Source organism: Anolis sagrei, chromosome 2 (assembly GCF_037176765.1).
Source record: "Anolis sagrei isolate rAnoSag1 chromosome 2, rAnoSag1.mat, whole genome shotgun sequence".
Taxonomy (NCBI): Eukaryota; Metazoa; Chordata; class Lepidosauria; order Squamata; family Dactyloidae; genus Anolis; species Anolis sagrei.
The window spans coordinates 66,803,218-66,828,060 of NC_090022.1; the positions used below are offsets into that span (position 1 = coordinate 66,803,218).

The 24,843-nt window shown below is 37.0% G+C and overlaps 2 protein-coding genes across 4 annotated transcripts in view; one reads left to right on the plus strand and one right to left on the minus strand.

The window, feature by feature from the left end:
* Positions 1–367: 367 nt before the first annotated feature.
* On the minus strand, positions 368–21,995 carry NOL8 (nucleolar protein 8). Of its 2 annotated transcripts, XM_067463591.1 has the most exons (18): positions 21,846–21,995; positions 20,008–20,203; positions 19,672–19,734; positions 18,525–18,603; positions 17,700–17,847; positions 17,472–17,543; positions 15,828–16,497; positions 14,746–15,794; positions 13,167–13,277; positions 12,543–12,665; positions 11,437–11,521; positions 10,778–10,922; positions 9,544–9,627; positions 7,885–8,171; positions 6,517–6,640; positions 5,406–5,473; positions 4,352–4,434; positions 368–1,471 (listed from the first exon to the last, which is right to left on the minus strand). In XM_067463591.1, exons 2-18 carry the CDS (start codon positions 20,168–20,170, stop codon positions 1,418–1,420), a joined length of 3,408 nt encoding a protein of 1,135 aa, XP_067319692.1. In that variant the 5' UTR covers positions 20,171–20,203; positions 21,846–21,995; the 3' UTR covers positions 368–1,417. The 2 variants fall into 2 exon arrangements, with proteins under 2 accessions (XP_067319692.1, XP_067319691.1); XM_067463590.1 differs by having other exon boundaries at positions 14,746–16,497.
* Positions 21,996–22,676: 681 nt separating this feature from the next.
* Positions 22,677–24,843, plus strand: part of CENPP (centromere protein P) — a 178,526-nt gene continuing 176,359 nt past the window's right edge. Inside the window, exons 1-2 of one of the 2 annotated variants that reach the window (XM_060765916.2) lie at positions 22,677–22,777; positions 24,560–24,715. In XM_060765916.2, coding sequence (XP_060621899.2) covers positions 24,579–24,715 — 137 coding nt within the window. In that variant the 5' untranslated portion in view covers positions 22,677–22,777; positions 24,560–24,578. Of the gene's footprint in view, positions 22,778–22,955; positions 22,979–24,559; positions 24,716–24,843 lie in introns of those variants that run through there. The other variant, XM_067463593.1, reaches the window with a different exon arrangement.

Here is a 24,843-nt window from a genome sequence, read left to right on the forward strand (position 1 = left end):
TTATTCCTTATACTGACAGCATTCAACCACATCAAAGGACACAAAAAATTACAGGTAAGCTGTGTTTCTGCTATAGATGTGGGCGAAACATCAGGAGAGAATGCTTCTGGAACATGGCCATACAGCCTGAGAATCTGATTCTGGCCATGAAAGCCTTTCACAACACAACACATGTTTCTTTTACATGCAAGCAGTATTTGAATTTTCTCTGGTGTTCATTACCTTTTGCTATGGTCTTTCAAAACTTATGTCAGTAACAGATATTTGGGATCGGAAACCTAGTTTATAATGGTTATTCTTCAACACATATATTGAGCAAATTATCAATTATAGAGATATGTGCTATCATTGGCCAAACATTCTTCAATAAATGTACAAATTTGATATTTTTTATTTATTTTGGATTTTTTTGCTTGAAAAAATGTTAGTTTTCTTTTACAAAAACAAATTAAATCTGCTTTGTCAAAATGATCATCTCAATAATCACATCATGAGAATGAAGAAGTTATGCTCCCTTGCTTCCAATCCGCCTTGCAAGAAACTTGCATAAAATTGACCCAGATACCATTCATGTCAAGGGAAAAGTTTACATTTATGAGGTTTTGGATCACAAGCAAATATCCCCGTCCTAAAAATGTTTGTCACAAGGAAGTCACACTGAGTTTGGCAGAACTTACTTCCTTTGAAGTCACAGAAGTAGAAAAATAATGTTTGTTCTTTGTACCCAGTTTATCAAGACACAAAATATGTATGTAATGTAAACATAAAACCCCACAAAACAATAAACCAAGATTAAAGGCAAGATTAAACACAAGATTAAAATACAATTATTTACATACATAATTCACTCTTTTTACTTCACTACTGCAGTGGCACTTGTTCTGTATTAATTTAATATATAACAGTGCATCGTTATCTGGGTTGTATTGTGCGCACTTCTTCGCCATCTGGCTCTTGCCCTAAAAACAGCTATCAGTTTAACTAAATTTTATTTATGGTATGAGGTGCCCACAATAAATGATGGTATAAAAATCATACATGTGTTACTAGGAATCTTCTCCTTTTCCCAGATGTGCGTGCCCATAAAGGGCTTAAATACATCACTCTTTAAAAAAACAGGGTGATAAAAAGAGTGCAAATGTCCACTCGAAAGAATCTTGTTGAAATGCTATGCTGGATGTGTTTATTGACTTGCAGCTATATAAAAAGAGGTCTTTTCTTCAAGGCAGAAATGTGTAATTTTCAAAATATTCAATAAAAATATCCATATTATGCAATACACATGGAAACAAAGCTACTATTTCAAAGTTGTGAATTCTCAGTGCCAAAATCTTCCACCAACTCCTCTTCTTAGTCTGCCATTAGATACAAACATGTCAATAGTTTGGATCACCGCTGCTTAGCAGAATCACCATATTCACCGTTTTACTTTGACTTTCCGTCTTGCATCTTTATGTTTCTTTCGACAGTCCTGGAAATATTGCAAGTTTAACAGTCACCAAAAGTTTTCAATTTTAAGTTACTATTTTGAACAGTTTCAGCTTTATCAACTAGCCAAATGTATATCCGGTAGAAAGAGATAGTTATTTGACAAGTACAAATGGGAATCATGTAAGCTAGTTTGACCGTTGTCAGAGAACCAATGGCCAAACACTGAACAGATGGCCTTCCTCTGCATTGAGGCCTTTTGTTGTGACTGGGCGTCAAGATGGTTTTGTAGCCGAGTCAATATTGCCAGATGGATGCCAGACAGGGAATGATACGGCCCACACATTACTTTTTGACAGAAATAACAAACTATAGTGTTTTCAGTAGGTAAGTATTTAAGCCTGTTCCCAGTAACTGTTTAAGTCCATGGTAGACACAGTTAAGATATCTTCTGGCAGCTTGCACCTTCCTTTGGAAAGCAACCACCACAAGGATTCATACAAAGTTCCACTTTAAAAATTACCAGGGGTGCAAAGCATGTGCTACGCCTTGTGTCAAGCATGCCTCATCTGCAGAACCATTCAAAATGTCGATCCAACCAATACAAGTTTCTGTGCAGAGCTTAAAAGCTACTCATGAAAAATATCTATATGGTCTGGATCTTCCAGGCTACTCGAGTAACACCTTCTCTCAAATGATCATGTCTATCCATTCAGATCTACAAGTCCAGTTTTGTGTTTCATTTGCTCCAGACAAGTTGCCTTATAGCAACCCCATGTATTTGAAAGGGTTTTCTTAGGCAAGGAATAGTGAGAGATGGGCTTTACTGGTTCCTAACTCAAAAACATGGTCTACAGCACCTGGTATTCACTGGTGATTTCCCATCCAAGTAATAACAAGGCCTGGCCTTGTTTAGATCCCAAGATCAGATGGGATCTGGTGCCCCGGGGTTTTTATCTACAATTGTATGAAGAGGTCTCCCTGATTCAGAATTATGCAACTTCTTGCAAAGGAGTTTGGATGGTCACCAATGTTTACAGTTTTGTCAAGCCACAGGAATAAATGAATTATACTATGTAACACAATTTTTGTTGTTGGGTTATAAATGTCATTTCCTAATTGGTTCTATCATTAAAAATGGGAAAAGTTTATTAAACTGCAAAAACTTTGTTTTTGCGGTCTGCACAAGAGGTTAAAAGTGGCATATGATAGGTTAAAAATGGCAGCCACAAAAACAAAATTTCTGGAGTTGTAACAACTACTTTCAAAGTAAGTATCTCACAATTAAACCAGAAATAACACTTTCAAACCAGGAACAGATTTTTTTTCAAATTTTGTTATTGTTTAAGTATCTAAAGAGCCACCCCCTATAGATGCCTTGTTTTTAGGCATCTATATTCTATTCTATCTGTAGGGATAACTAAAGAACCAATGGGAAAGTTATCCTTACAGTATTCAAAGAACAGATAATAATAAAAAAACAAACAGCTACTCTTTCATTTCTTGTGCTAGAAATAAGATGCCCTCTCCATTTTCAGATCTTCATATTATTACAATTTTATAGTATGTATATTTTATAAGGACTCTTCAGAATTAAAAACAAAGAAATATATAATGGATTAAAAGGGGAAAAATGTAGACAAAATAGGGGATTTGATAAAGGTTGGAATGAAGAAGGAAATGATGATGGAAGAATTTAGAGAAATAAAACTGATATGGTTCCATTGCAAACAATTAGAACAATGGTCCAAAAATTGGGTAAAAAATAATAAAAATGGAAGTAAGCTTAATCAATTCAAACAAATAATACAAAATGGAAGGGATATAGAGGAACATAAAATTTAAAAGAAATAACTAGTAAAATATATAAGATAATAATTGAAATAAACGAAGGAAAAATACAGGATAACACCTTCAAGGAGATCTGGGAAGAAGATTTAGGGATGAAAATAAATGAAATGGCGTGGTTACAATTATGGAGACAAAGACATTTGAAAAATTTATCAATATGGGTTAAAGAAAATTACTATAGTTAATATGGAAATTGTATCTGACACCAATAAGAATAGCAAATATAAATTAAAAACTTCAAAAAATTGTTGGAGAGGATGCCAAGAATCAGGAACATATATACATATGTGGTGGCAATGTAATACGTAAACAATTTTTGTGGAAAAGTATTTAGAGAAATAGAGGATATAATGAACATTAAAATAGAAAGAAGTCCTAGTATAGCTTTATTATCAATATATAATAAACAGCCGAAAAAAGAGGATAGAGATGCAATAACAAACTTATTAACAATAGCAAGACTACTTATAGCAAAGAATTGGAAAAGAGAAGTAAATATACAAATAAAGGAGTGGTATAAGGAAGTATGGAAATTGGCAATACATGATAAACTGACATGTAAATTAAAAGTTAAAAGAGGGATGTGAAAACAAAGTGATTTTGATTATGTATTTATGGAAACAGGAATCAAAAAGAAAGACAGAAAGTTATCACCACAAGAGGAAATGAAATTTTGGACAGATGACATATAAAAGCATTAGCTTGGGCAGAGGAGAACACGGTGGTAGGAATAGAAAATATGTATAAGCATGAAAATAACAGTAGATGCCAATAGTGAATGTATGGTAGATTGTATTGAATATTATGTGCCTGGCATAAAACAATCAATGTATAACAAATGTATTGAATTATGATAAAATAAATAAAAATATTTTTTTAAACCCAAATAAATAAAAGGGGAGGGAGAACATTCAATTTATCTCACTATATAGATAAACACAACTATGGTAAGCTGCACATTTTAACACATGCAAATAAAATGCCCTACATAAAAAAGATTTTGAAGGATTAGGAATCTTCAAGAGTATCTAGAATACTTCTGGATCAATGGATAATGTTTTTATTTACATACCTCGAGTAACATTTGACGTCTGCTTTCCCAATTATCTCTGTCTTCATCGAGGTCTAAGGATTTACAAAAGAGCTTGGGGCCTTCTAGAAAAGGGATGAAGAAAAAAGCATTTCATATTCTTAACCTCAGTGATTTTGTGAGTATGAAAGAAAGAGGTTATCACCACAAGCCAAAGATTCCCAACTCCTGTCTTTGGTGATATGGGCTTTCCTATTTATGTTTACAGACCCAGAGCTGCTGTAGTCCATCCTATTACGTCACAGCACTGCCTGCTACATTAATGATTAATCAATCACACTATCCGAAAAAGACATCAATTTTCTAAAATGTCCAGAGAGAATCACAAGCTATTGCCTGCCATATGGTGCTCCCAATATTGTGGCTGTTCTTCTAAAAATCACTGTTTGACAGCAGAGGAATATATTAACACCAAGGGAGGAAAGATCACAGCTCATCACTATCCAAACTCTTTCTATAGGAAGGGCCTGAAATAGCAACTACTACCCCAGATAAAACATGATTTTAAAATTATAAATTTGAGTTTTAGTGATAATTACCTTGGCAACTGTGATATTTATAGTGCTTCCTGACAGGCGCATGAAGTGCTGTTTTATAATATTTTGACCACCTTACAGAAGCTCAAACCATGTGCACAGAAAAGAGGTCCGAGAGAAAAGTATCAAACACCTAATTGGAAATTTATTTTATTTATTTACTTTGTTTTAGACCCCATTCTCTCTTTCTCTCTCATTGAGGGACTCAGAGCGGCTAACACTTGGCAACAATTCGATGCCTTTTGAACCTAGGACAATACAAACTCAAAATACATATAAATCAAACACAGAGAAAATTTAACACTTCATATAAAACAACAGTACATGATAAAAACAGTATTAAAAACCAGTGTGAGAACACCACACTTGAATTGGCTATTAACATTTAATTCAATTGAAATGAATTGGTGACTAACATTCAAGGAGAAAACCTGACGATTCAATATTGTACATTTGATTTTTGTACATCCAACATTAAACAGAATATTTCTCGTTTTTACCTTTTAATCTATCGTCATCTTGGGAGAAAAAGAAAAATCTGATGTTTGATTGAAGTCGAGTGGGGGGCCTGAAAAACAAGCAAACCTCTTTTTTTTAAGTACAAAAAACTAATATTGAAAAACAATTATATACATTTAAATTAATAATTCAGCCTAGATGAATTTAATGCAGATATTTTTGAGCAGGTGACTTCTATTAGAGTTACAGAACTGAAGGAATGTTTTTGAAAAACAGCTATTAATAGCAACAAAAGTCTCAAATTTTTAAATGACAAACTTGTTTTCAAGGTCAAAAAGCATTACGTAATACTGATAATAATTTATATTCCAAGACTGAGGAATGACCTGCCAGAAGAGATTTGACAGCTAGATCAGCTGTCAGAATTTAAGGCACAATTGAAGACTCATCTCTTCTTGGCAGGCCTACCTGGTCAATTAGGAGCCCCCAGTGGCACAAAGGGTAAAACCCTTGTGCCGGCAGGACTGAAGACCAACAGGTCGGTGGTTTGATTCCAGAGAACACGGATGAGCTCCTTCTGTCAGCTCCAGCTCCCCATGCAGAGACATGAGAGAAGCCTTCCACAAGGATGGTAAAACATTAAAAAACATCTGAGCATCCCCTGGGCAACGTCTTTGCAGACAGCCAATTGTCTCACACCAGAAGTGACTTGAAGTTTCTCAAGATGCTCCTGACGAAAAAAAACCTGGTCAATATTAAATTGTGAATTTTAATCTACAGGGAGAGCCAGGTTGTTGTTGCTGCTGTTATTATTATTATTATTTTGAGCAGCATTTCCAAAATGGACACTTAGGGCTTTTTCTAAAATAGTAAAGGACTAAGACTATTGGGATTTCCTTCCAAGAATCCCTGACAAAGGATGTGAAATTGATTTAAACTGGGTAAGATGAGGGTCAAATGGGCAAAAATTGATCAAGGTCCTTTGGTGTTTACTGCATGTTACTGCAAGGTTATAGCTTGTTTTCTCCAATAATTTAGATACAGTGACTGATTTGAAAAGGAACCTATAAAGAATTGTGTAGTATTTGTGATCTCAATAAGCCACACACCCTATGGATTATTTGTAAATGTGCCTATCTACATATAATTTACCTCTCTTTAACATCATCATTTTGAACTATTTCTGGTTCATCATCTTCTGAACTGCTGTCCTGAAAACGTGGATCTTCTTGCCAGGCAACCTTTGTAGGCTTTATTGTTTCAATTGCATAGGGTTCTGAAAAATAACACAAATAAAAAACATACACTTTTGTTTAGCAAAATTTATCCTCTGCTTTCGGGACAGAAGAGAGTATTTATAGAGAAAGAAGCCCTATACACACACACACATTCTCAACATAGAAATGATCAGTTTATGTATTAGATCATCCATTCTCTGCATAACATAGAAATCACAGCCAAAATTCAATTCCTAAGATAAATGTTGACACACAGCACTTATTCCCTGAAAGTATGCTTAATTGAATATATAGCCTATCCCACTTAGTGGAGCTAAACAACATGCTAATAACACTACCTAACTGGGAGCTATAAAGCATAGTTTTAATTAAAAAAATCTGATACATCTTCTAGAATATGTTTAGGTGAGGTCTTTGTCTTGAGGAGTTGACAAATTACAAATCTTTGTTTTGAGGAAATGGCAATTACAGCTATTGAGAATTCTCTTCTAAGCACATTCTTGGTGATTATTTGGATCCTTATTACACTGTTATAGTGCTATATTCCACATTAATTGACAAAGCAACATCCTATTAAATTCTGGGGTTTGTAGTTTGGTGAGGCACTAGAGCTCTCTGGCTGAAACTTCTAAATGCCCCCACAAATCCCAGAATTATGTAGAAGGTTGATACGGCAGTTAAAATGGAATATAGCACTATAACAGTGTAGTATAATAAAGACTGTAGTGCAAAGATAACCCACTTGCAATGATTATATACATTAAAGATAATGTTCCCAAGTTAGTTAGTCTTAAATGTCATAATGTAATGTCAAAAGATGATACAAATTTGCTAGGCCTAGGCAGGCAAGAACTAAGACTGAGCCAAAAACTGAACAGGGGCCATGTTCAGGAATTGTTAGAGTTAGTATAATGGGATGCTAATGATGATTTATCTGTCAAAAGCTGAACAGGGGCCATGTTCAGGTATAGTTAGAGTTAGTATAATGGAATGCTAATGAGGATCTATCTGCATCAAAAAAGCAGGTGACAATGCTTAGAACCAAGTCAAGCCTTTGCAAAGATTTCCAATCTCTAGTCTTCCATGTGTTTTGGACTTCATCTCCCAGAAGCCTCAGTTGCCTTAGCTAATGATCAGGGATTCTTAAGTCCAAAACATCTGGAAATCCAGTTTGGGAAACACTGTGTTATCAAGGAAATGCAACCACAGAGCAATTACCAAATTTCAAAACAGTGACTGTATGAAAGTGCATTCTGCCTACATGTCTAAACTACACTGGTACCTTCGTTCACAGGTGATCTGTTTTCTTCAGCACCAAAAAAGGAAAATGTGAAGCTACTACTTCCTTCAGGTGCATTGTTTCCAGCAGTGAAATTGAATGTCTCTGTATCAGCCAGAGGTGTTTCCTCCACATCTTCACGCTTGTCCCATGATATTTCTTCTTTCCTCTCTTCTTGTTTTGTAGACCCAAAGACTTCTTTCAGATCAACAGCAACTTCATAGAATATTTCTTTGGACACCTCAGGTAGCTTCTGAGCTTCTTCTCTCTTCTTCTTCTTCTTTGCTTTACTGCAAGCACCAATTATGAATGCATTTTTATCTTATCTTTTACATTTTACAGACCAAACACATTTCTGGTGATGGACTACGCTCTCTGTGTTGTGCTGAAGGAAGGGAGTTAATGTCCCAAGCTGCCCCCCATTTGACTCAATTGAAATAGGTGAGGTGTGGGGGTTGCCTAAACATTGAGTGAGGACACAACATGCCTGTTCTGCTTGTGCAATATACCAATTCCTTATCTGGATGCATCTCCACCACTTCCCTGTGCCAAACCCCATTCAATTCAAAATGATCACTGAATCCACTGTGCTATAGTTTTGGGTGGGAGGACTCTATGGGCTGCCTAGAGACACAAAGAATTGTGCTTTTTCGAGCTCTCTTCTTTCAGCACAAAGCTAGAGCTCACTTAATATTTACTTCAGGTTGTGTATATGACACCAGGAGTGAAACAGGAATGTAGCGTTGCTTCAGGGTATGTATAACAAAACTACTTTGCATTTTAACACTGTAAATTTTTTGCACCAAGAGAAAGGTCAAGGAGACATTTAGACTGCTTGAGCTTAGCATTTGATGACTAACAGTTGCCTGTTTGTCATTCTCCCATTGGGAGGCCGGCTTAACGCAGCCTCTGAAACCACAATTTGGTTAACTTTCATTTTCTCTAAATTAAAGCAAACATTTTTCTCCACCTCCATTACTTAGCTAACAAGATAACCAAGAGAATGGTGCTCAAGATAGTTAGTTACACAGGGCTCCACTGATGTTGGTGTAGTTATGCCAGAGATAGAATTCATGACAGAGGTAACAATAAGGAATAAAAGGTGGCTTGACATGTGATTGGGAAGATAAAGAAGTCAACACTGGAAAGAAGATATCCTCAGTTTGAGCGACTTATTCAAAGAATGCTCTGTGCTGGTCATGGATTGTATTAAAGTCTTGATAATGATACATATTTAAAGAATGCTTAATTTTGGCATGAGTGGTCACACACAGTAAGGGCAATTTTCCCATCTTGTCCTCCTAAATTGTTTTGGCTTTAAGGATTTCCCCCACCTCAAAAGTCAGGTATCCATGGAATAGGTAGGCTTCAAGCCAACTGCATCCTCCTCCCACTGCTCTCATTCATGCTGCTGCTCTTCAATTTACACAAGGTAGAGATTTGTTAAACCCAGTGTGTAAAGGTCAATTCCTCTTGCAATTTGTCACAACAGGACTCTGGCTAGTTACTACTGCACACAGATGATCAAGATGGTAAACCAGGCATGGGCAACCTTCGGCCCTCCAGATGTTTTGGCCGTCAACTCCCATAATTCCTAACAGCCCATGCCTGTGGTAAACTAACCAAGCAAATAATAGATCAAGGTAAGGACAGAATAATCACCTCTCTTTTTCAGGAGTTTTTGGCTTTTTTTCAAATACTGTATGGTCTTCCCTTGTGGGGTCATAGCGTAGGGCATTCATATCTCTAAAAAAAGAAATAAAAGTGATTAAGAACAGTAATCTATAAAATGAAAATGGGACAGGATTCCTCCAACAGTGCCCAGATTTCATTTTATATGCATTGATTTCACTCTATATGCACATATTTGACTGCAGACAGAAAGGATACAGACCAATACTGTATTTCTTTGATTCTAAGACACACTTTTCCCCCTATATAAACATCTCCCAAAATAGTGCATCATAGAATCATAGAGTTGGAAGAGACCTCACGGGCCATCCAGTCCAACCCCCTGCCAAGAAGCAGGCAAACTGCATTCAGTTCATCCCCAACAGATGACCATCCAGCCTCTCTTCAAAAGCCTCCAAAGAAGGAGCCACCACCACACTCCAGGGCAGAGAGTTCCACTGCTGAACAGCTCTCACAGTCAGGAAGTTCTTCCTAATGTTCAGATGGAATCTCCTTTCTTGTAGTTTGATGCATCTTAGAATTGCACATGCATTTTATCTGTTTTTGGTGGTGGCGGCTGAACTGAAATCAGGATGCATCTTACAATTGAAGAAATACAGGTACTGGCTTTCCCGGTAGTCCTACTAGTTTAAGGCATGTTAATTTCCAGGAAGGTGGGTGCAGATTTATAGTCTTATCTAACAACACTGCAACTTCTTCCTTCACATTTAGTTACAGTAAGATGCAAACATAGTTATTGTCTGTCATCTTCAGTAAAGTTTTCAAATCTAAAAATATTATACCAACTAAAGAATGTATTGCTTAATACTAACCAATATTTACTTAATGAAAAACTACTAGACAGCCAAAATAAATCTACAAATCTATACATAAAGATGGTGCCATGGGCAAGAACAATTTTTTACCTGTTGACTTGACAACTATGAAGACCTGGCTGTAAATATGGAGTTGGAAAAACTGGCTCTACAATTTTCTACATTTTTCAATGCTTCTCTTTGTTAAAACAAAAACAAAAAACCACAATATTCATATAGAAAACTAACTTTTTAGATTATTAGCTTTCTACTTGCAAATAATTTGTACCACACGGAATACAACAAAATCATATTTCCTACCAGTATAAAAAAGCATAATGAATGCTAATTTTAAAACCCTACATGCAAAAAACTAGGCCATAGTTTTCCTCTTAAAGGAATGTACATACTTGAATTTCTTGGCATTTGAAGTCAGCTTGCTAGGTTTGGGAGCCTCCACATCAATATGCAGAAGATTTTTTAAGATCTCAAGATTCTTCTTTTTTTCTACTGCAAGCCCTTCTTCTTCATCTACTTTCACAATCTTGGATTCATCTACCAGATCAAAGATAAACAACAGTTAAAAGAAAAGATTACAAGCATTACAGAATGACACTTTGTTCAGATAAATATCATGTCAAACCATAGTTTGTTTTATCCCTGAATATGTGTCAGTCCATAAACCACAAAGGTTGCAATTCAGGATATCAAATGATTTGAAAGTAGTTTTATTTACTTAGTTTATTATGTCTTTCTCCCAACGAGAAAATCCAGAACAATTTACAATACATTAAAATATGATACAGGACTATGAGAAACCTGATCATAACTACTTTATTATTTTATTTAATGTTCTATTAAAACATCAATAATATAGAACACTATAAAATCATGTAAGATATGTAACAACAAACATGCAGTTCCACCCAATTAAAGGGCTGTTCTGCAAAACCAACAAAAAGTGATTGATCTTAATAATAATTAGTTGAAGCTAGACAGGTCCAGAAAGGATTGTTTGAAGTTTGGCTTGTTTAGACCAAACATGGTGAACATTAGGAAAATAACTAACCTTCTTGCTCACTATCACTCTCAAGAAAGCGAGCATCCATTCGAAATCTCTCATCTGTGCCAAACCGTGACTGTAGATGCATAAGCTACAGCAATAAAATAGAAAAGATAGTTCAGTGGTTCAGATGAGATATTATTTTTAACTTGCATAACAATCATGTGGTAACAATTATATTCTAGTTACATATACCTACACACAAACTGCCAACATGACAAGAAACATTTATGTAACAGGGGTTCTAGATGAAAAGAACAGAAATGACATGTTTTTTTTGCACAGAGCACCTACTCAATTAAACAGGGCTTGCCAAAAGTAGGAACACCAGTAAGGAAGTTGGGGGAGTCAGGGAAGGAAAACTTAGACTTGGGCTTTGGATTGATAGTTTTAGTAGGAATGCAGCAGGCGAAGAAGAGTTAATGGACAGGAAAACAAATAATACAAATAATTTTCACATTTTTTATCATGTCAGAAGTGACTGCAACTCGCTTCTGGTGTGAGAGAATTGGCCATCTGCAGATACGTTGCCCAGGGGATGCCTGGATGTGTTACCATTCTGTGGGAGGCTTCTCTCATGTCCTTGTATGGGAAGCTTCACAAATAAATACTGGGATTTATTTATTTATTCACAAATAAATACTGGGATGATTGACCATTACCTATTATGAAATACATATGGAAAAACATATTTGAAACAATTTCTGAGTACATTTAATGATAAGGTTTAATGACGTGGCTGTGTAAGTGTGATGATGACAATGTTGTATTGTAATATGTTTTTAATTGTGTAATGATAATACATTGTGTGGTTTGTATTTTTGTATATGAACACATGTTGTGAACCAGATCTGAGTCCCTCTTGGAGGTGAGAAGATCAGTATAGAAAACTTTTAAATAAATAAATAAGGTTTAGGAAAAGGAATATAAAAGAAAATGTAGGTCTAAACCCACTTGTTAGTCTTGACAAAGTGAATTTACTGCATCAACAAAATTTGATGTTAAATTCTCACCGACTTACCAAGCTTCTATTGATTCAATGAACTTGCTCTACTTGGGACTGACAGATGACTTAAGTCCATAACAGCAACACATTAAGTCGATTAACTAACCTTCTCACCAGCTTTACCCTCAAACTGAGGTTTGATTTCGAACCTGTCTCCATCTTCATCTGATGCATCTGATTCATCTTCACTGCTCTCAAACAACTTTCCAGAGGTCTTGGTGGTGAATTCCTTAGATATAGCAGCAAATACACATAGGAATTTAGTCAGTTAAAGCAATTCAGTCCAGTTTTAAAGCAATCAATTCAAATGTTTTACCAAGCACACTGTTTTCATCCTGGCATTCATAACCAACTTTGCAATTCCTATCTAGGATAGCTGTGAGTTTGATAAGACAGTAACAACAATGACATTTGTAAGAATATCCCAGAAAATGGAGGATTTTTTCTTTTGTCTTTTTCTGTTGTCTTTTAGTAGCTTGTGTTTTTTTACATGACTTCTCCTTAACTGTTAATTTTGTTAAAAATTTCCTCTTTCCTTTGTTATATTTGCCCCGCTTGTGCATCTTTGAAAATTTAGTATCTTAAGTTTATAAAAGTTAGTACTAGTCTTTCTTCTGTCTTTCAAGTTTTTTTTTAAAAGGCAGACAAATATATGGGATTTTACTTTGCACAGTAGGCTGGACAGAACACGTGATCAAGACTGTAGGGCAACATCTTGGAATGTACTCACTTTCCCCACATTTCTTGAAGATCCTTCTTTACTATCTTCTTGTACATCAGCTTCATTTTCACTATCTGAATCAAATACTATGTGTTTCTTTTTATTTGTTGACTGGATTTCCTGCAAAATTAGATAATAGTTAAAAATATCAAATGACAACACCCATTGGGGAAACAAAACACAACTTTGTAAATAAGCATATACCAAAATCTACGTGTTGCTTCCAACTAGAGTAGAGCCACTGAATCAATTGGTCACCATTGAGGTAAATTCCCTAGATTCAATAGGTCTTCTCTAATAATTGTTTCTTGCCAAAGAATCTTCTGGTATTTTAAAGATTTGTTAATTTATTGTGGCATTGATTTTCATGGATCAGATTCCAAATCATTTTGAACAAATGATTGTATCAGGAGAGGCAGAAACAAGGAATGAAATCAGATAGGAATGAAAGTAAAATATGATACTATGGGTAACTTTGTAAAAGGAAAAAAGCTACATTGCCCATTAACAAGGCAATGCAGGTGATAACACAAACATCATTGCATTCATAACCTCCTCAAAGTGTATAATCAATATACAACTGGGATTTAAACAACATTTACTGATCAGTCATAAAATTGCGGTTTAGGATCAAACTTTTGGAATATGACAAAGAGGATTGCCTGGACATATTCCCAACTCAGCTATAATCCTGTGGCCAATGCTATACATATGTAGTTAAGAGCTAGTGCCACTGAATTTTTAAAAGGCTCATCTTAAAGTAGACATGCATAGAACTGTTTAGGAAAGAAATCCCTATTTATGAAGCTAAGCGTACAATATTATGCATGCTTAGCTCCATCAGACAAAAGTCCCATTGTATCTGATGGAGCTAAGTACTTAGGAAATATATTTAGGATTGTAACCTCAAGTCAAAGGAGCCCCCAGTGGCACAGCGAATTAAATCTCTGAGCTGCTGAACTGGCTGACCAAAACGTCAGCAGTTTGAATCCGGGGAGCAGTGTGAGCTCCCACTTTAGGGCCAGCTTCTGCCAACCTAGCAGTCTGAAAACATGCAAATGTAAGTAGATACCATGCAAATGTAAGTAGGTACCACTCCGACGGGAAGGTAATGGCACTCCATGTAGTCATGCCAGCCACATGATCTTGAAGGTGTCTATGGACAATGCCAACTCTTCGGCTTAAAAATGGAGATGAGCACCACCCCCCCAGAGTAGGACACGACTAGACTTAATGTCAAGGGGAAACATTTACCTTTTGCCTGAAGTATGCACAGAAATCCAACATGAGCAGAATGAGCCCCAACAAATACAGTGTGATTTGTTTCCCACTGTTTGAGGATTGCACTGTTGGCTCTCTTGCTGCTTCTCAACTTGTATTACTGTTGTTGTTATTCTGACTCCCTCCCCTCTCTGAAATTCAGTGTTTCATGATGACCTGCAGGAATTACTAAATAATTCACTTGCTAAAGATATTTATATATTGCTCTCTGAAACATGTTTGATGCTGGCGATATTTTACCTAGAGAGAGCTTTTACCAACACAATCAGTACAAAAAAACATCTATAAGTATACAAAGTAAAACTACCAGATTGGTTAGAGCTCCTTGAATCAGTTTCTTCTGCATCTCCCATTCCTTTTTCCTCTCCTGGAGTGCCGTCAATCTTTTTGCGTTATCCTGCAGACGTTTCTCTGTTTCACCCAGCTTGCTTGTACCTTTGGTAGAATCTAGAAATATTTCTTCGCTTTTGTTTAAGTTGTTATCCAGTGCAAGACAGGAACCTTTAATTCTATCATCTTTAATTCTTTCCTCTGAAGCAGCTTTCAGGCTTCCTAAGTCTTCACTCTCAGATGCAGATGTCCCATCACTACTTTCTGTCTCACTGTTGGCTGCACTAGATGTGCTCTTGTCAGGACTGACCCCAGAGATTACCTGACGGTTTATCTGTTTAGAGTCAGTTTTTTTAAAAGAGACCGATTTGCCATTTAGCTTTTCACCCAAAGACTTTGAAATACTTTGGAGAGTTTCCACATCATGAGGGCCAGAAGCTTCCCTAGCTTTGCTTTCATGTATCTCTAACTTGCCCTTTGTCAGCTCCCCACTTAGTGACCCTATCCCCCTAAAAGGCTGAACTTTCACACTGGCCTTTTTCTTTTTTCGATTATCTTCATCCGAATTCTCTTCTTCTAATAAGGCAGAAACAATGTCTTCAGGACAAATACACTGTTTTGGAGTGGAAGTGGATGTCTTTGGAACACTTCTGATGCTCTTATTTTGAAAAATGTTGGTTTTGCATTGATTGGCACTTTGGTTACTTTCAGCATCTTCCTCTGTACCCTCCGAATGTTCCGCAGCTAATCTTCCTAACTCTTCTAATGTAAGATCTAGTCGATAACAGTTCTGAGTCATGGTTTCATAATCGTCACTCCCTTCAGACCCACTTGTGTAAAGATGCGAAGAACTGCCATCATCCTCTGAGGTGCATTGACTGGAGATGCTGTTCTTTTCGGGATCTGCCTTGGAATCTGACATTTTTCCAAGCACAGATCTTTCCCCTGCTTTTGACTTGTCCGATATTAATGTCTTTGAGCAAAAAGATTCAGAACCTGTAGCATGTATCAATATACCACCTTTAGGTTCTTTACCCTTTCCCTTTTTCACCACCTTAGGTGTCTTTGGAGTTCCATTCTTCTCCTTTTTGTTTGGCATTTTATTCACTGCTATAATTTCATCTGTGTCATCAGAGTCATAATCAGATTTGTTTTCAGCAGTCTTCATTGCTACAGTGCATGCATTCTTAGAATCACATGTTCTCTGTAAAGACCAATGAGTGGCGTATTTCAACTCAAAGTTGTCTCCGACAATTTCCATGTTATCTTCGGGTTCAACATCAGTGTTTATATTGTGTACCTCCCTTTCACTTGCTATTATGGCTCTGATTTCTTCTTCAGAATCAATATCACTTTCAAATAGACTATTCGTATTCCTATGAGGTGTCAAGCCAGTTGTAGGCTTTTGACTCTTGGTTTGTTCTTTGCTTTGCTTTCTGACATTTGATGTGTGGTTCTGAACTAGTTTTGTTGGAACTCTGGATGTTGCTTCTGATGAAAACTGACAGGATGAGTTCAATGATGTGTTATTTAAACTGTCACTATTCTGTACTCTCATTTTCTTCTTAGGTGGCTTATTAGTTACAGGAAACTGCCCTTGCCGTTTTTTACTGATGCTTTCATCTCCTTCCTCCAAATGCCAAGTGAGTTGAGAAATAGGAACTGTTTCACAGTGGTCTTGATCCAGTTTTTTTAGATTGTGGCAATATTTGGAAGGGTCATATTTGATTATGTTATTACTTCAATTAAGGAAAAATCAACCACTCTTCTTTTTGTCAGAATTCAGAAATATTAAAGAACAAGAGAGATATTATTAGAAAATAAGAGAATTCCACATCTAGTATCTTATAATTTACATGTAGCACCTTGTTGCATTCTAAAAGGGAAATAGCTACATTATGTAGTAAATTAAGATTCGGATAGCAATGCAATCATGGTGTTAGTTATCCACATAGTACAGCAAAACCAACATATAGCACATTTCCTGTAATGCTATAAGGCTTGGTTTTTGCTAAGTACACAAAGATCATCCTATTTTATGATGTGGCTTAAGTTGATAGAAAGGATATTCCATGTTTGTATAAACAGAGGAAATAGATGTATACACAGACAGACAGGGTGAATCTACAATTCCAAATTGATTTAATTTGACACTACTTTAACTGGTATGGTTCAGTGCAATGGAATCCTGGAAGTTTTGCAAATGTTTATTCTTCTCTGCCAAAAATTGCTGGTGCCTCACCAAACCACAATTCCCAGGATTCTATAACACTGAGCCCTTGGAGTTTAGGTGGTGCCAAACTGCATTATTTGGACAGTATAGATGCACCCAGAGAGACAGCCACATTGCCATTTATTGCTAGAATTCAGGAAACCAATTCCTTGTTAACATGGTCTCAAAAAGTCAATTTCCCAAGTGCTTGTGAACACAAATACGAAAAACTACATATGTATTATATTGAAAATAATGCATAAAGCGAAAGAATATTTCAATGAAACTATTTAGATGAGAAAATTTTTGAGATGATGTATTTGTCGTAATCTCATAAGTCTTCATTTTTATAAACTAAACTCAGTTGCCTGGTCCCATGTTAATTATTTCATTCTAGAATGTCAATGGTACAGTACAGTTGTAATTTCACACTGAAGGTAGTTTTAAGAGCTAGGTATGCATAATATTATTTAACAACTTGTAGAAAAGGATATTTTCTTTTTGTGTTGATTTTTCAGATGAAGGATAGGTAAGACTCTCCCAAATTTGCTAACAACCCAGTCCTGTTAAAGCAAAAACAGAGATTACCATAGCTCTGGAAAACACAATGCAACAACATAAACAAAACAGTATAGCAGATTTGAATTAATAACTTTTCCTGGTATGAATTTGATTCTGGAATCATGTTAGATCATTTCTTTCCCATAAATTCTCCATACCTTATGGTTTGGTACTTCTGTTCCTGGTACTGCTTTCACGCTGAAATCTACAACTCCAGATTTCTTCATGGATTCTAGTACATTTACCATGGAGTTTTTAGATGGCTTTTCTTTCTTTTCATTTGCTTCTTGGCGCTCCCGTGCTAATCTGCAAAACAGCAAATAATTGAAAATTAACAGTTTTAATTGAACAAAAACCCTTGTTATTTGCAGTCTGACTCTCCTGACTTTAGATACTGTAAACATCTTACAATAAGGGTGGGCAGAAGATCTGAATCAACTGCTTGATTTCTGTAATAGTGCAACAAGGCCTTCTTAACCTCAGTTGCTAACAACAGCAATACTGTTAAGGATAAAGTTATCCATATCTCTGAAATAAATAAATCCCATGGATTTCTGCATGGGAAAGCTAAGTAATCACTGCAAATAAAAAAGGAGATTTTGCTCCTTAATTCTATGTGTATGTTCCCTCTTCTCCTTCTTTTTACCTTGTTCTAGCTTGAAGTGCAAGTAAAAAAAAATTGATCATACATGCTTGAACTCTGCCTATTCCTGTTTTATCATGTTTACATCTTGCAAATCTTGGCCCTCCCCACAAATTAATTATCACAAAACAGTGTACTTCCTCTGTCATCACATCAGCATCCACTGGAAAATATATTTCTATATGTATATGTATATGTACACACACACACACACACATATTCAAATTGTTACTTCATTTGCAAAGATTTCAAGATTGTTTATTTGCATGCTTTAAAAAAAAATCAAATGGAGCATCTAGTAGCTTTCCCAAAAAGCTGTTTAAAACATCCCAATAATTACCTGTGCAAAAAGCTCTCTTTGGCTATTTCTATTTGTAGTGTTCCTCCCTTCCACTTTGTCTTATTTAGCACAGATATACCTTCAAAACAAAATTGTAAATAGAAACAGAATTGTTAACTTATAAATTGCTTAAATCATTATTCAGAACAACTTCAAAAGTATTTCAGGTTATCAAGAGAACAACAAGAGTGGGTTGGTCTAAATATGTGGTTCCCAACCTGTGGTCCAAGGACCACCAGTGGTCTGCAAGAATTAAAATATGGCCCACGGTCTCACCGTTCCTACACCTTCACAATGAGAGGGACTGGTCTTGCAAAACACTTTTATAGTGCCAAGGCTTATTAAATATGGTTTTCTGTGGGTGAGCAGATGGCAACTACTGGACGGCATGTTCTGTATCAGAAACTAGAGCTAATGGGGTCTATCTAATGCAATTTTCTGAATCAGTACCCCAAATAACCAAACTGAATCTAATGTTCACCAAAAACTGATTCATAACCCTTTTGATACTAATGTTGGAGAGTGGAGCTTGGTCAAAGTGGTCCCTGGTTAAAAAAAGGTTGGGAACCACTGGTCTAAATTTAAGAACTGGGCTGCTTAAATTTGAAGTTTGGGTTCAAAAACTAGTTCAGTCATGCTGTCAACTATGGAGAAAGTGAATGGAAAAGAAAAAAAAAAAAAGGCTTGTTTAGAATTCAAATAAAGCCCAGTCAAAGGATTTTTTTAAAAGACAGAGAAAATTTGAGAACTTTTGGAAAATTGACATTGACAGAAAGAATATGTTAAGTCAGACATTCCAAAAGAGTAGATTTCTGTAAGTGAAATGATACACAGATAAGAGGAATATGAAAAGTCATTTTGTTAAAGGGTTTATGTCCAGGTTCTTCAACAGCAATTGAAGGATCATGATACTGTTCTATCATTAGCCAAAGGAAACACCGGTAATTAGAATTTTTGAAGTGATTTGCCCTGAAATCAAGCTTTACAACATAGATTAGAAATGGCCAAACAGAGTTATCTTTATGTTAAAGCTATTATAACCTTTAGTCATCTTTGGGTTTATCAACAGATTTCAACCTCTCTAGTTTCATTATTTTAATAATAGATCTGGATACAGAAAAAGGACACCAGTGGTCATCATACTTACATTTTTTAAGTTCTTTTTCTGAAATCGTGATGTTGATATATGCAAATGTTTTTGTAGGGTTTCCTGTTCAAGAAAAATAAACTGGTTACTCCAAGAAAATAGAGTTTAAAAAATCATTGTAAAAAACAAGGTTATAAAATTGATACTTAACTATAATTCTATGCCTACTCACTCATAAATAAATCTCAGGATGATCAATGAGTCTGACTCTTATATAGTATTGGAAGCTGTTATGATGATGATAATGATTTATACCCTGCTTTTTCTCTCTACAAATGAGACTCAAAGTACTGCAAACCAAGTGTGACTGCTCTTGTAGATATTTGGAGATATTACCTTGTTCATCTTTTCGGGTCAGAATTTCCGTCTCTGTAACATTTCCAAACTTTCCAAATCTCTCCTGCAGCTCAACTTCTGAAACTGTATGGCCAAGTCCTCCAACATACAGTCGCTTCACGTTTGGGCTCTGCTCCATGTTCAAAATCTCAGCAAGTGTCATGGTCAACCATGGTTCCTTTTAATCACAGCTTTCCTGTAAAATAAGTTGCTCAGTAGCAAAATTATTCAAAATATTTGAAGCTGAATGAAATTTAACCAACCAGTTATAAGATAGTCAATAAATGTAAAGGTAACTTTGTCTCGTTCATATATTCTTCTTTTAAAAACACTACTTTCATGTTATCGGAATGAGTCACTAATCCTCATGAGTGCAAATAATTTTTTTGAGATCAAATAACAAACAATACTAAAGGGTATGGAATACTCAAGAACTACAGAAAAGACAAATAACAAAGAAACATTATAGGGGGAAAACCCAAAACAATCAAAGCTTTCCACAACTATGGATGTATCTACACCAGGTATGGCCAACTTGGGCTTAAGCGTCTGAGAGGGAAAAGGAAAGGGGGTGATAGTATGATAGCTGGGTCCGGAAGCTCCGATAATTATGGAGATGCCACGAAGGCGGCTGTGAATAAGGGAAGAGAAGGGGCGGACTGAGAGCGGGGAGAGCGAAGGATGGATAAAAAGGAGGGGACGCTTAGGGTAAGGATTAGGGTTTGGGTTAGTGTAAGGGTTACGGTTAGGGTACGGTTTAGGGTTAGGGTAAGGTTTATGGTTTGGTTTAGTGTAAGGGTAAGGGTAAGGTTTAGGGTTTGGGTTAGGATAACGGTTTGGATAAGGGTTTAGGTTAGGGTCAGGTTTATGGTTTGGTTTAGTGTAAGGATAAGGGTAAGGTTTAGAGTTTGGGTTAGGATAACGGTTTGGGTAAGGGTTTAGGTTAGGGTTAGGGTAAGGTTTAGGGTTTGGGTTAGTGTAAGGGTTACGGTTAGGGTAAGGGTTAGGGTACAGTTTAGGGTTAGGGTAAGGTTTATGGTTTGGGTTAGTGTAAGGGTTACGGTTAGGGTAAGGGTATGGTTTAGGGTTAGGGTAAGGTTTAGGGTCCGGGTTAGTGTAAGGGTTACGGTTAGGGTAAGGGTTAGGGTACGGTTTAGGGTTAGGGTAAGGTTTATGGTTTGGGTTAGTGTAAGGGTTAGGGTAAGGTTTAGGGTTTGGGTTAGGATAACAGCTTGGGTAAGGGTTTGGGTTAGGGTAAGGGTTTAGGCTTCGGCTTACAGTATGGTTCAGGGTTAGGGTAAAGGTTAGGGTTTCACCATTAAAGAACTCTTACATTCCTTCTATATTATCTGTCTCTGGCCTAGCTTACATTAGCTAAGTCTCTCCTGCACAAACAGCTCTCCTGAAGGAGCAATGTGACATCTCTGTAACGCTCAGGGCTTCCGGACCCAGCTATCATACTATTAACGGAAAGGGCCTGAGGCTGTTAGGAATTGTGGGAGTTAAAGTCCAAAACACCTGGAGGGCCCATGCCTTATCTACACTGTGCAATTAATGCAGTTTGACCCCACTTCAAACTGCCTTGGCTGAACGCTATACGCATGAGGGTTGTAGCTTTCCAAGGCCTTTTCTGCGCAAGTGAGCTGAGGCCTCACCAAACTACAGCTCCCAGGATTCCACTGCATTGAGCCATGGCAGTAAAAGAGGTGTCAAACTGCATTCCTGCTACCGTGTAGACGCTCCCCCAGATTTCCTGAAGTCTTTGGCATGCTGGATGGGTCTTGTTACTTTATAACAGGGCCGGGATCAGACACGCGAGAGGCAAGGAGTGTCCTTACTGGGAAATGGGTCGCCTGTCGCTCTCAGAACAGCAGCTGCCTCGAAGACTCCTTCTACATTCACGAAAGCGTGGACTTGGTCCGGCACAGCGCCGTTCCCTCCCGGAACTCTTGCTCCTGCACGAAGGTTCCGCGCAATTAAGGAACCGCCCCCTTGTGGCAGAAGGAGGGAAAGAGCAGAAAGCGGGAGGCAGATTCTGGGCATGCGTCAGTAATGCCCCGCTGCAGGAGAGGAAAAGAGACCTTTCTAACACCTTAGGCCTGGTTTTGACACAAAATGTAAAAATGTCCGGAAGTTTAATATGCAAAGTCCTCTCTATTAATTCCTATCTCTATGTTGCAGCGGAGGCCACCGTTCAGTTACTATACTGGAGAATTGGCGGACTGAGCCATCTGAGGCGAGGAAGAGAGAAAGCAAAAAGATTCGGAAGTTTAATATATAAACTCCTCTCTATTAATTCCTATCTCTATGTTGTAGCAGAGGCCACTGTTCAGTTAGTGCTTCTCAACCTTGGGTCCCCAGATGTTTTGGGCCTACAACTCCCAGAAATCTCAGCCAGTTTACCAGCTGTTAGGATTTCTGGGAATTGTAGGCCAAAAACATTGACGGACTGAACCATCTGAGGCGAGGGAAGGGGGGGAGTCGGAGATAGGGAGACAGACGATGTTTTGGTTTTCCCCTTCCACGAGAGCCTCTCTGTTCGCGGCAAGGTGACACCACATGAAAAAAGAGTTTAATGGATGCTAAATAATATTTGTTTCACGAGGGCTGCGATGCCTCTCTTTTCCTTACACCCCCGCAGAAGGTTCATAATAGTAGCGCCGGGGGCGGGCTTTCTTTGGCGGGAGATTCAGAGAAGGAGGGAGGCTATTCTGGGCCGTTTTCTTCCCACAGAGAGAGGTGTGTTGAGCGGCTATCTCCTGCTAATAAAGTAAGCAGCGTTGGCAAGAGTGCCTCTGAGCATGTGCCGTACTCAGTTGCCTCAGCTTCTTTTCCTGTGGTATTGAACAACAACAGCCAGCAGGGCTTTGCCAATTTCAGTTTGTTGGAAGAGGGAATTTGAGTAAGACATTGAATTTCAAGCCCTTTCCAGATAGAAGACTGAGTGATAAAGGGGTAACCTAGTGATCTAGTGAGCATCTAAACATTTTGTACTTGATTGAGATAAACCTCATGGTTTCTACAGTGCTTTTCTTTGATTGTAGTGTCGCTTCTGTCTAACTAAAGTGAATGAATTACTATTATTATTAATATTATTATTAGCAGAATCTACATTTATTTAGATTAGCATCTTTGTTAAGAAATAGGGGAGTACAATAATAATAATAATAATAATAATAATAATCTGTATAAATAAAAATGTAATGTTCATTTGTGGGATTAACATAACTCATAAACCACTGGACGAATTGACACCAAATTTGGACAGCATACACCTAACAACCCAATGTATGTCCTTCCCTCAAAAAAATTGATTTTGTCATTTGGGAGTTGTAGTTGCTGGGATTTATAGTTCACCTACAATCAAAGAGCATGATAGAATTGAACCAACCAGGGCATACAGGACTCCCATGACCAATAGAAAACCTGAGAAGGGTTTGGTGAGCATTGACCTTGAGTTTGGGAGTTGTAGTTCACTTACATCCAGAGAGCACTGTGGACTCAAATAATGATGGATCTGGACCAAACTTGGCACAAGCACTCAATACGCCCAATATGAACATAGATGAAGTTTGGGGGAATATACCTTGACATTTGGGACTTGTAGTCACTGGGATTCACAGTTCACCTACAATCAAAGAGCATTCTGAACCCCACAAAGGACAGAATCAGGGCAAACTTCCCACACAGAACCCCCATGAGCAACAGAAAATACTTAAGGCCATCCAACCCAACTCCCTTCATCAGGGCAAGAAAACATAATCAAAGTCCTCCTGACAAACAGCCATCCAGCCACAGATATAGATAGATATGATATGATTCACACACACACAGATATAGTATCATAGATTTGAAAGGGACACTTAAAGAAGGACAATGGTATCTTGCATGTTCCAGGGTGGGCAAACCAGACACTCTCCACATCAACACTGACAAACAGCAAGAAATACTGTTTACCCACAAGCAAAAAGAAATTACATATATTAGAACCAACACTTTCTCATTACTTTATTTTCCAGATCACCAGACTGGACCACAGCAACGCATGGCAGGGGATGGCTAGTAATAATAATAATAATAATAATAATAATAATAATAATAAAACTTTATTTATACCCCACCAACATCTCCCCAAGGGGACTCGGGGCAGCTTACATGAGGTCAAGCCCAACAACACATCAGTAAAAACAAAAAACAGCAAGCAAATAAAACAGCACAATTAATATAACTCACATATAAACAATAACACAGAGAATTTAAAACCTTATGGCCAGGCCAGAAGTAATACATTAAAAATTTTAAAATAAACACTGGGCATGAACAGAGGTAGGATGTATCTAAGCAGGAGGGTTTTAAAAGATAACGTAGGGAGTGTACAGTTAAAGTTACATTAGGTCAATTTGTGTGCATGCTGAAATGTTTGACATGAAAACACCAGGTATTCTTGTTTTACATAAATTAAACGTAAGATTGTCACAATTAAAGTTCAAATTAAAAGTCATCATTGGAAAAATGTTATTTAATTTTTTATCTTTGCTTTCTTTTTTTCAAGGAATTCTGGTGTTTGAGAAATGAATAACAATGATGCTCAGGCTTATAAAGATGAAATCCAATCTTTGGAGGAAGAAATTAAAATGTTAACAGAAGAATATGAATGCTGTCAACATGCGTCAATGGCTTATTCTGATGGGGACATAATTAAAGTAATGTATGTAATTCCAGGAGTTTTTTGTTGCTTGGATGTTGTCCTTCAAAGGTTGTGGTTAGACTTGCTGGAGCCAATGAGTTGACTTGGTTGAGTATACACATGTTTATGTAGGGAGTCAATATATATCA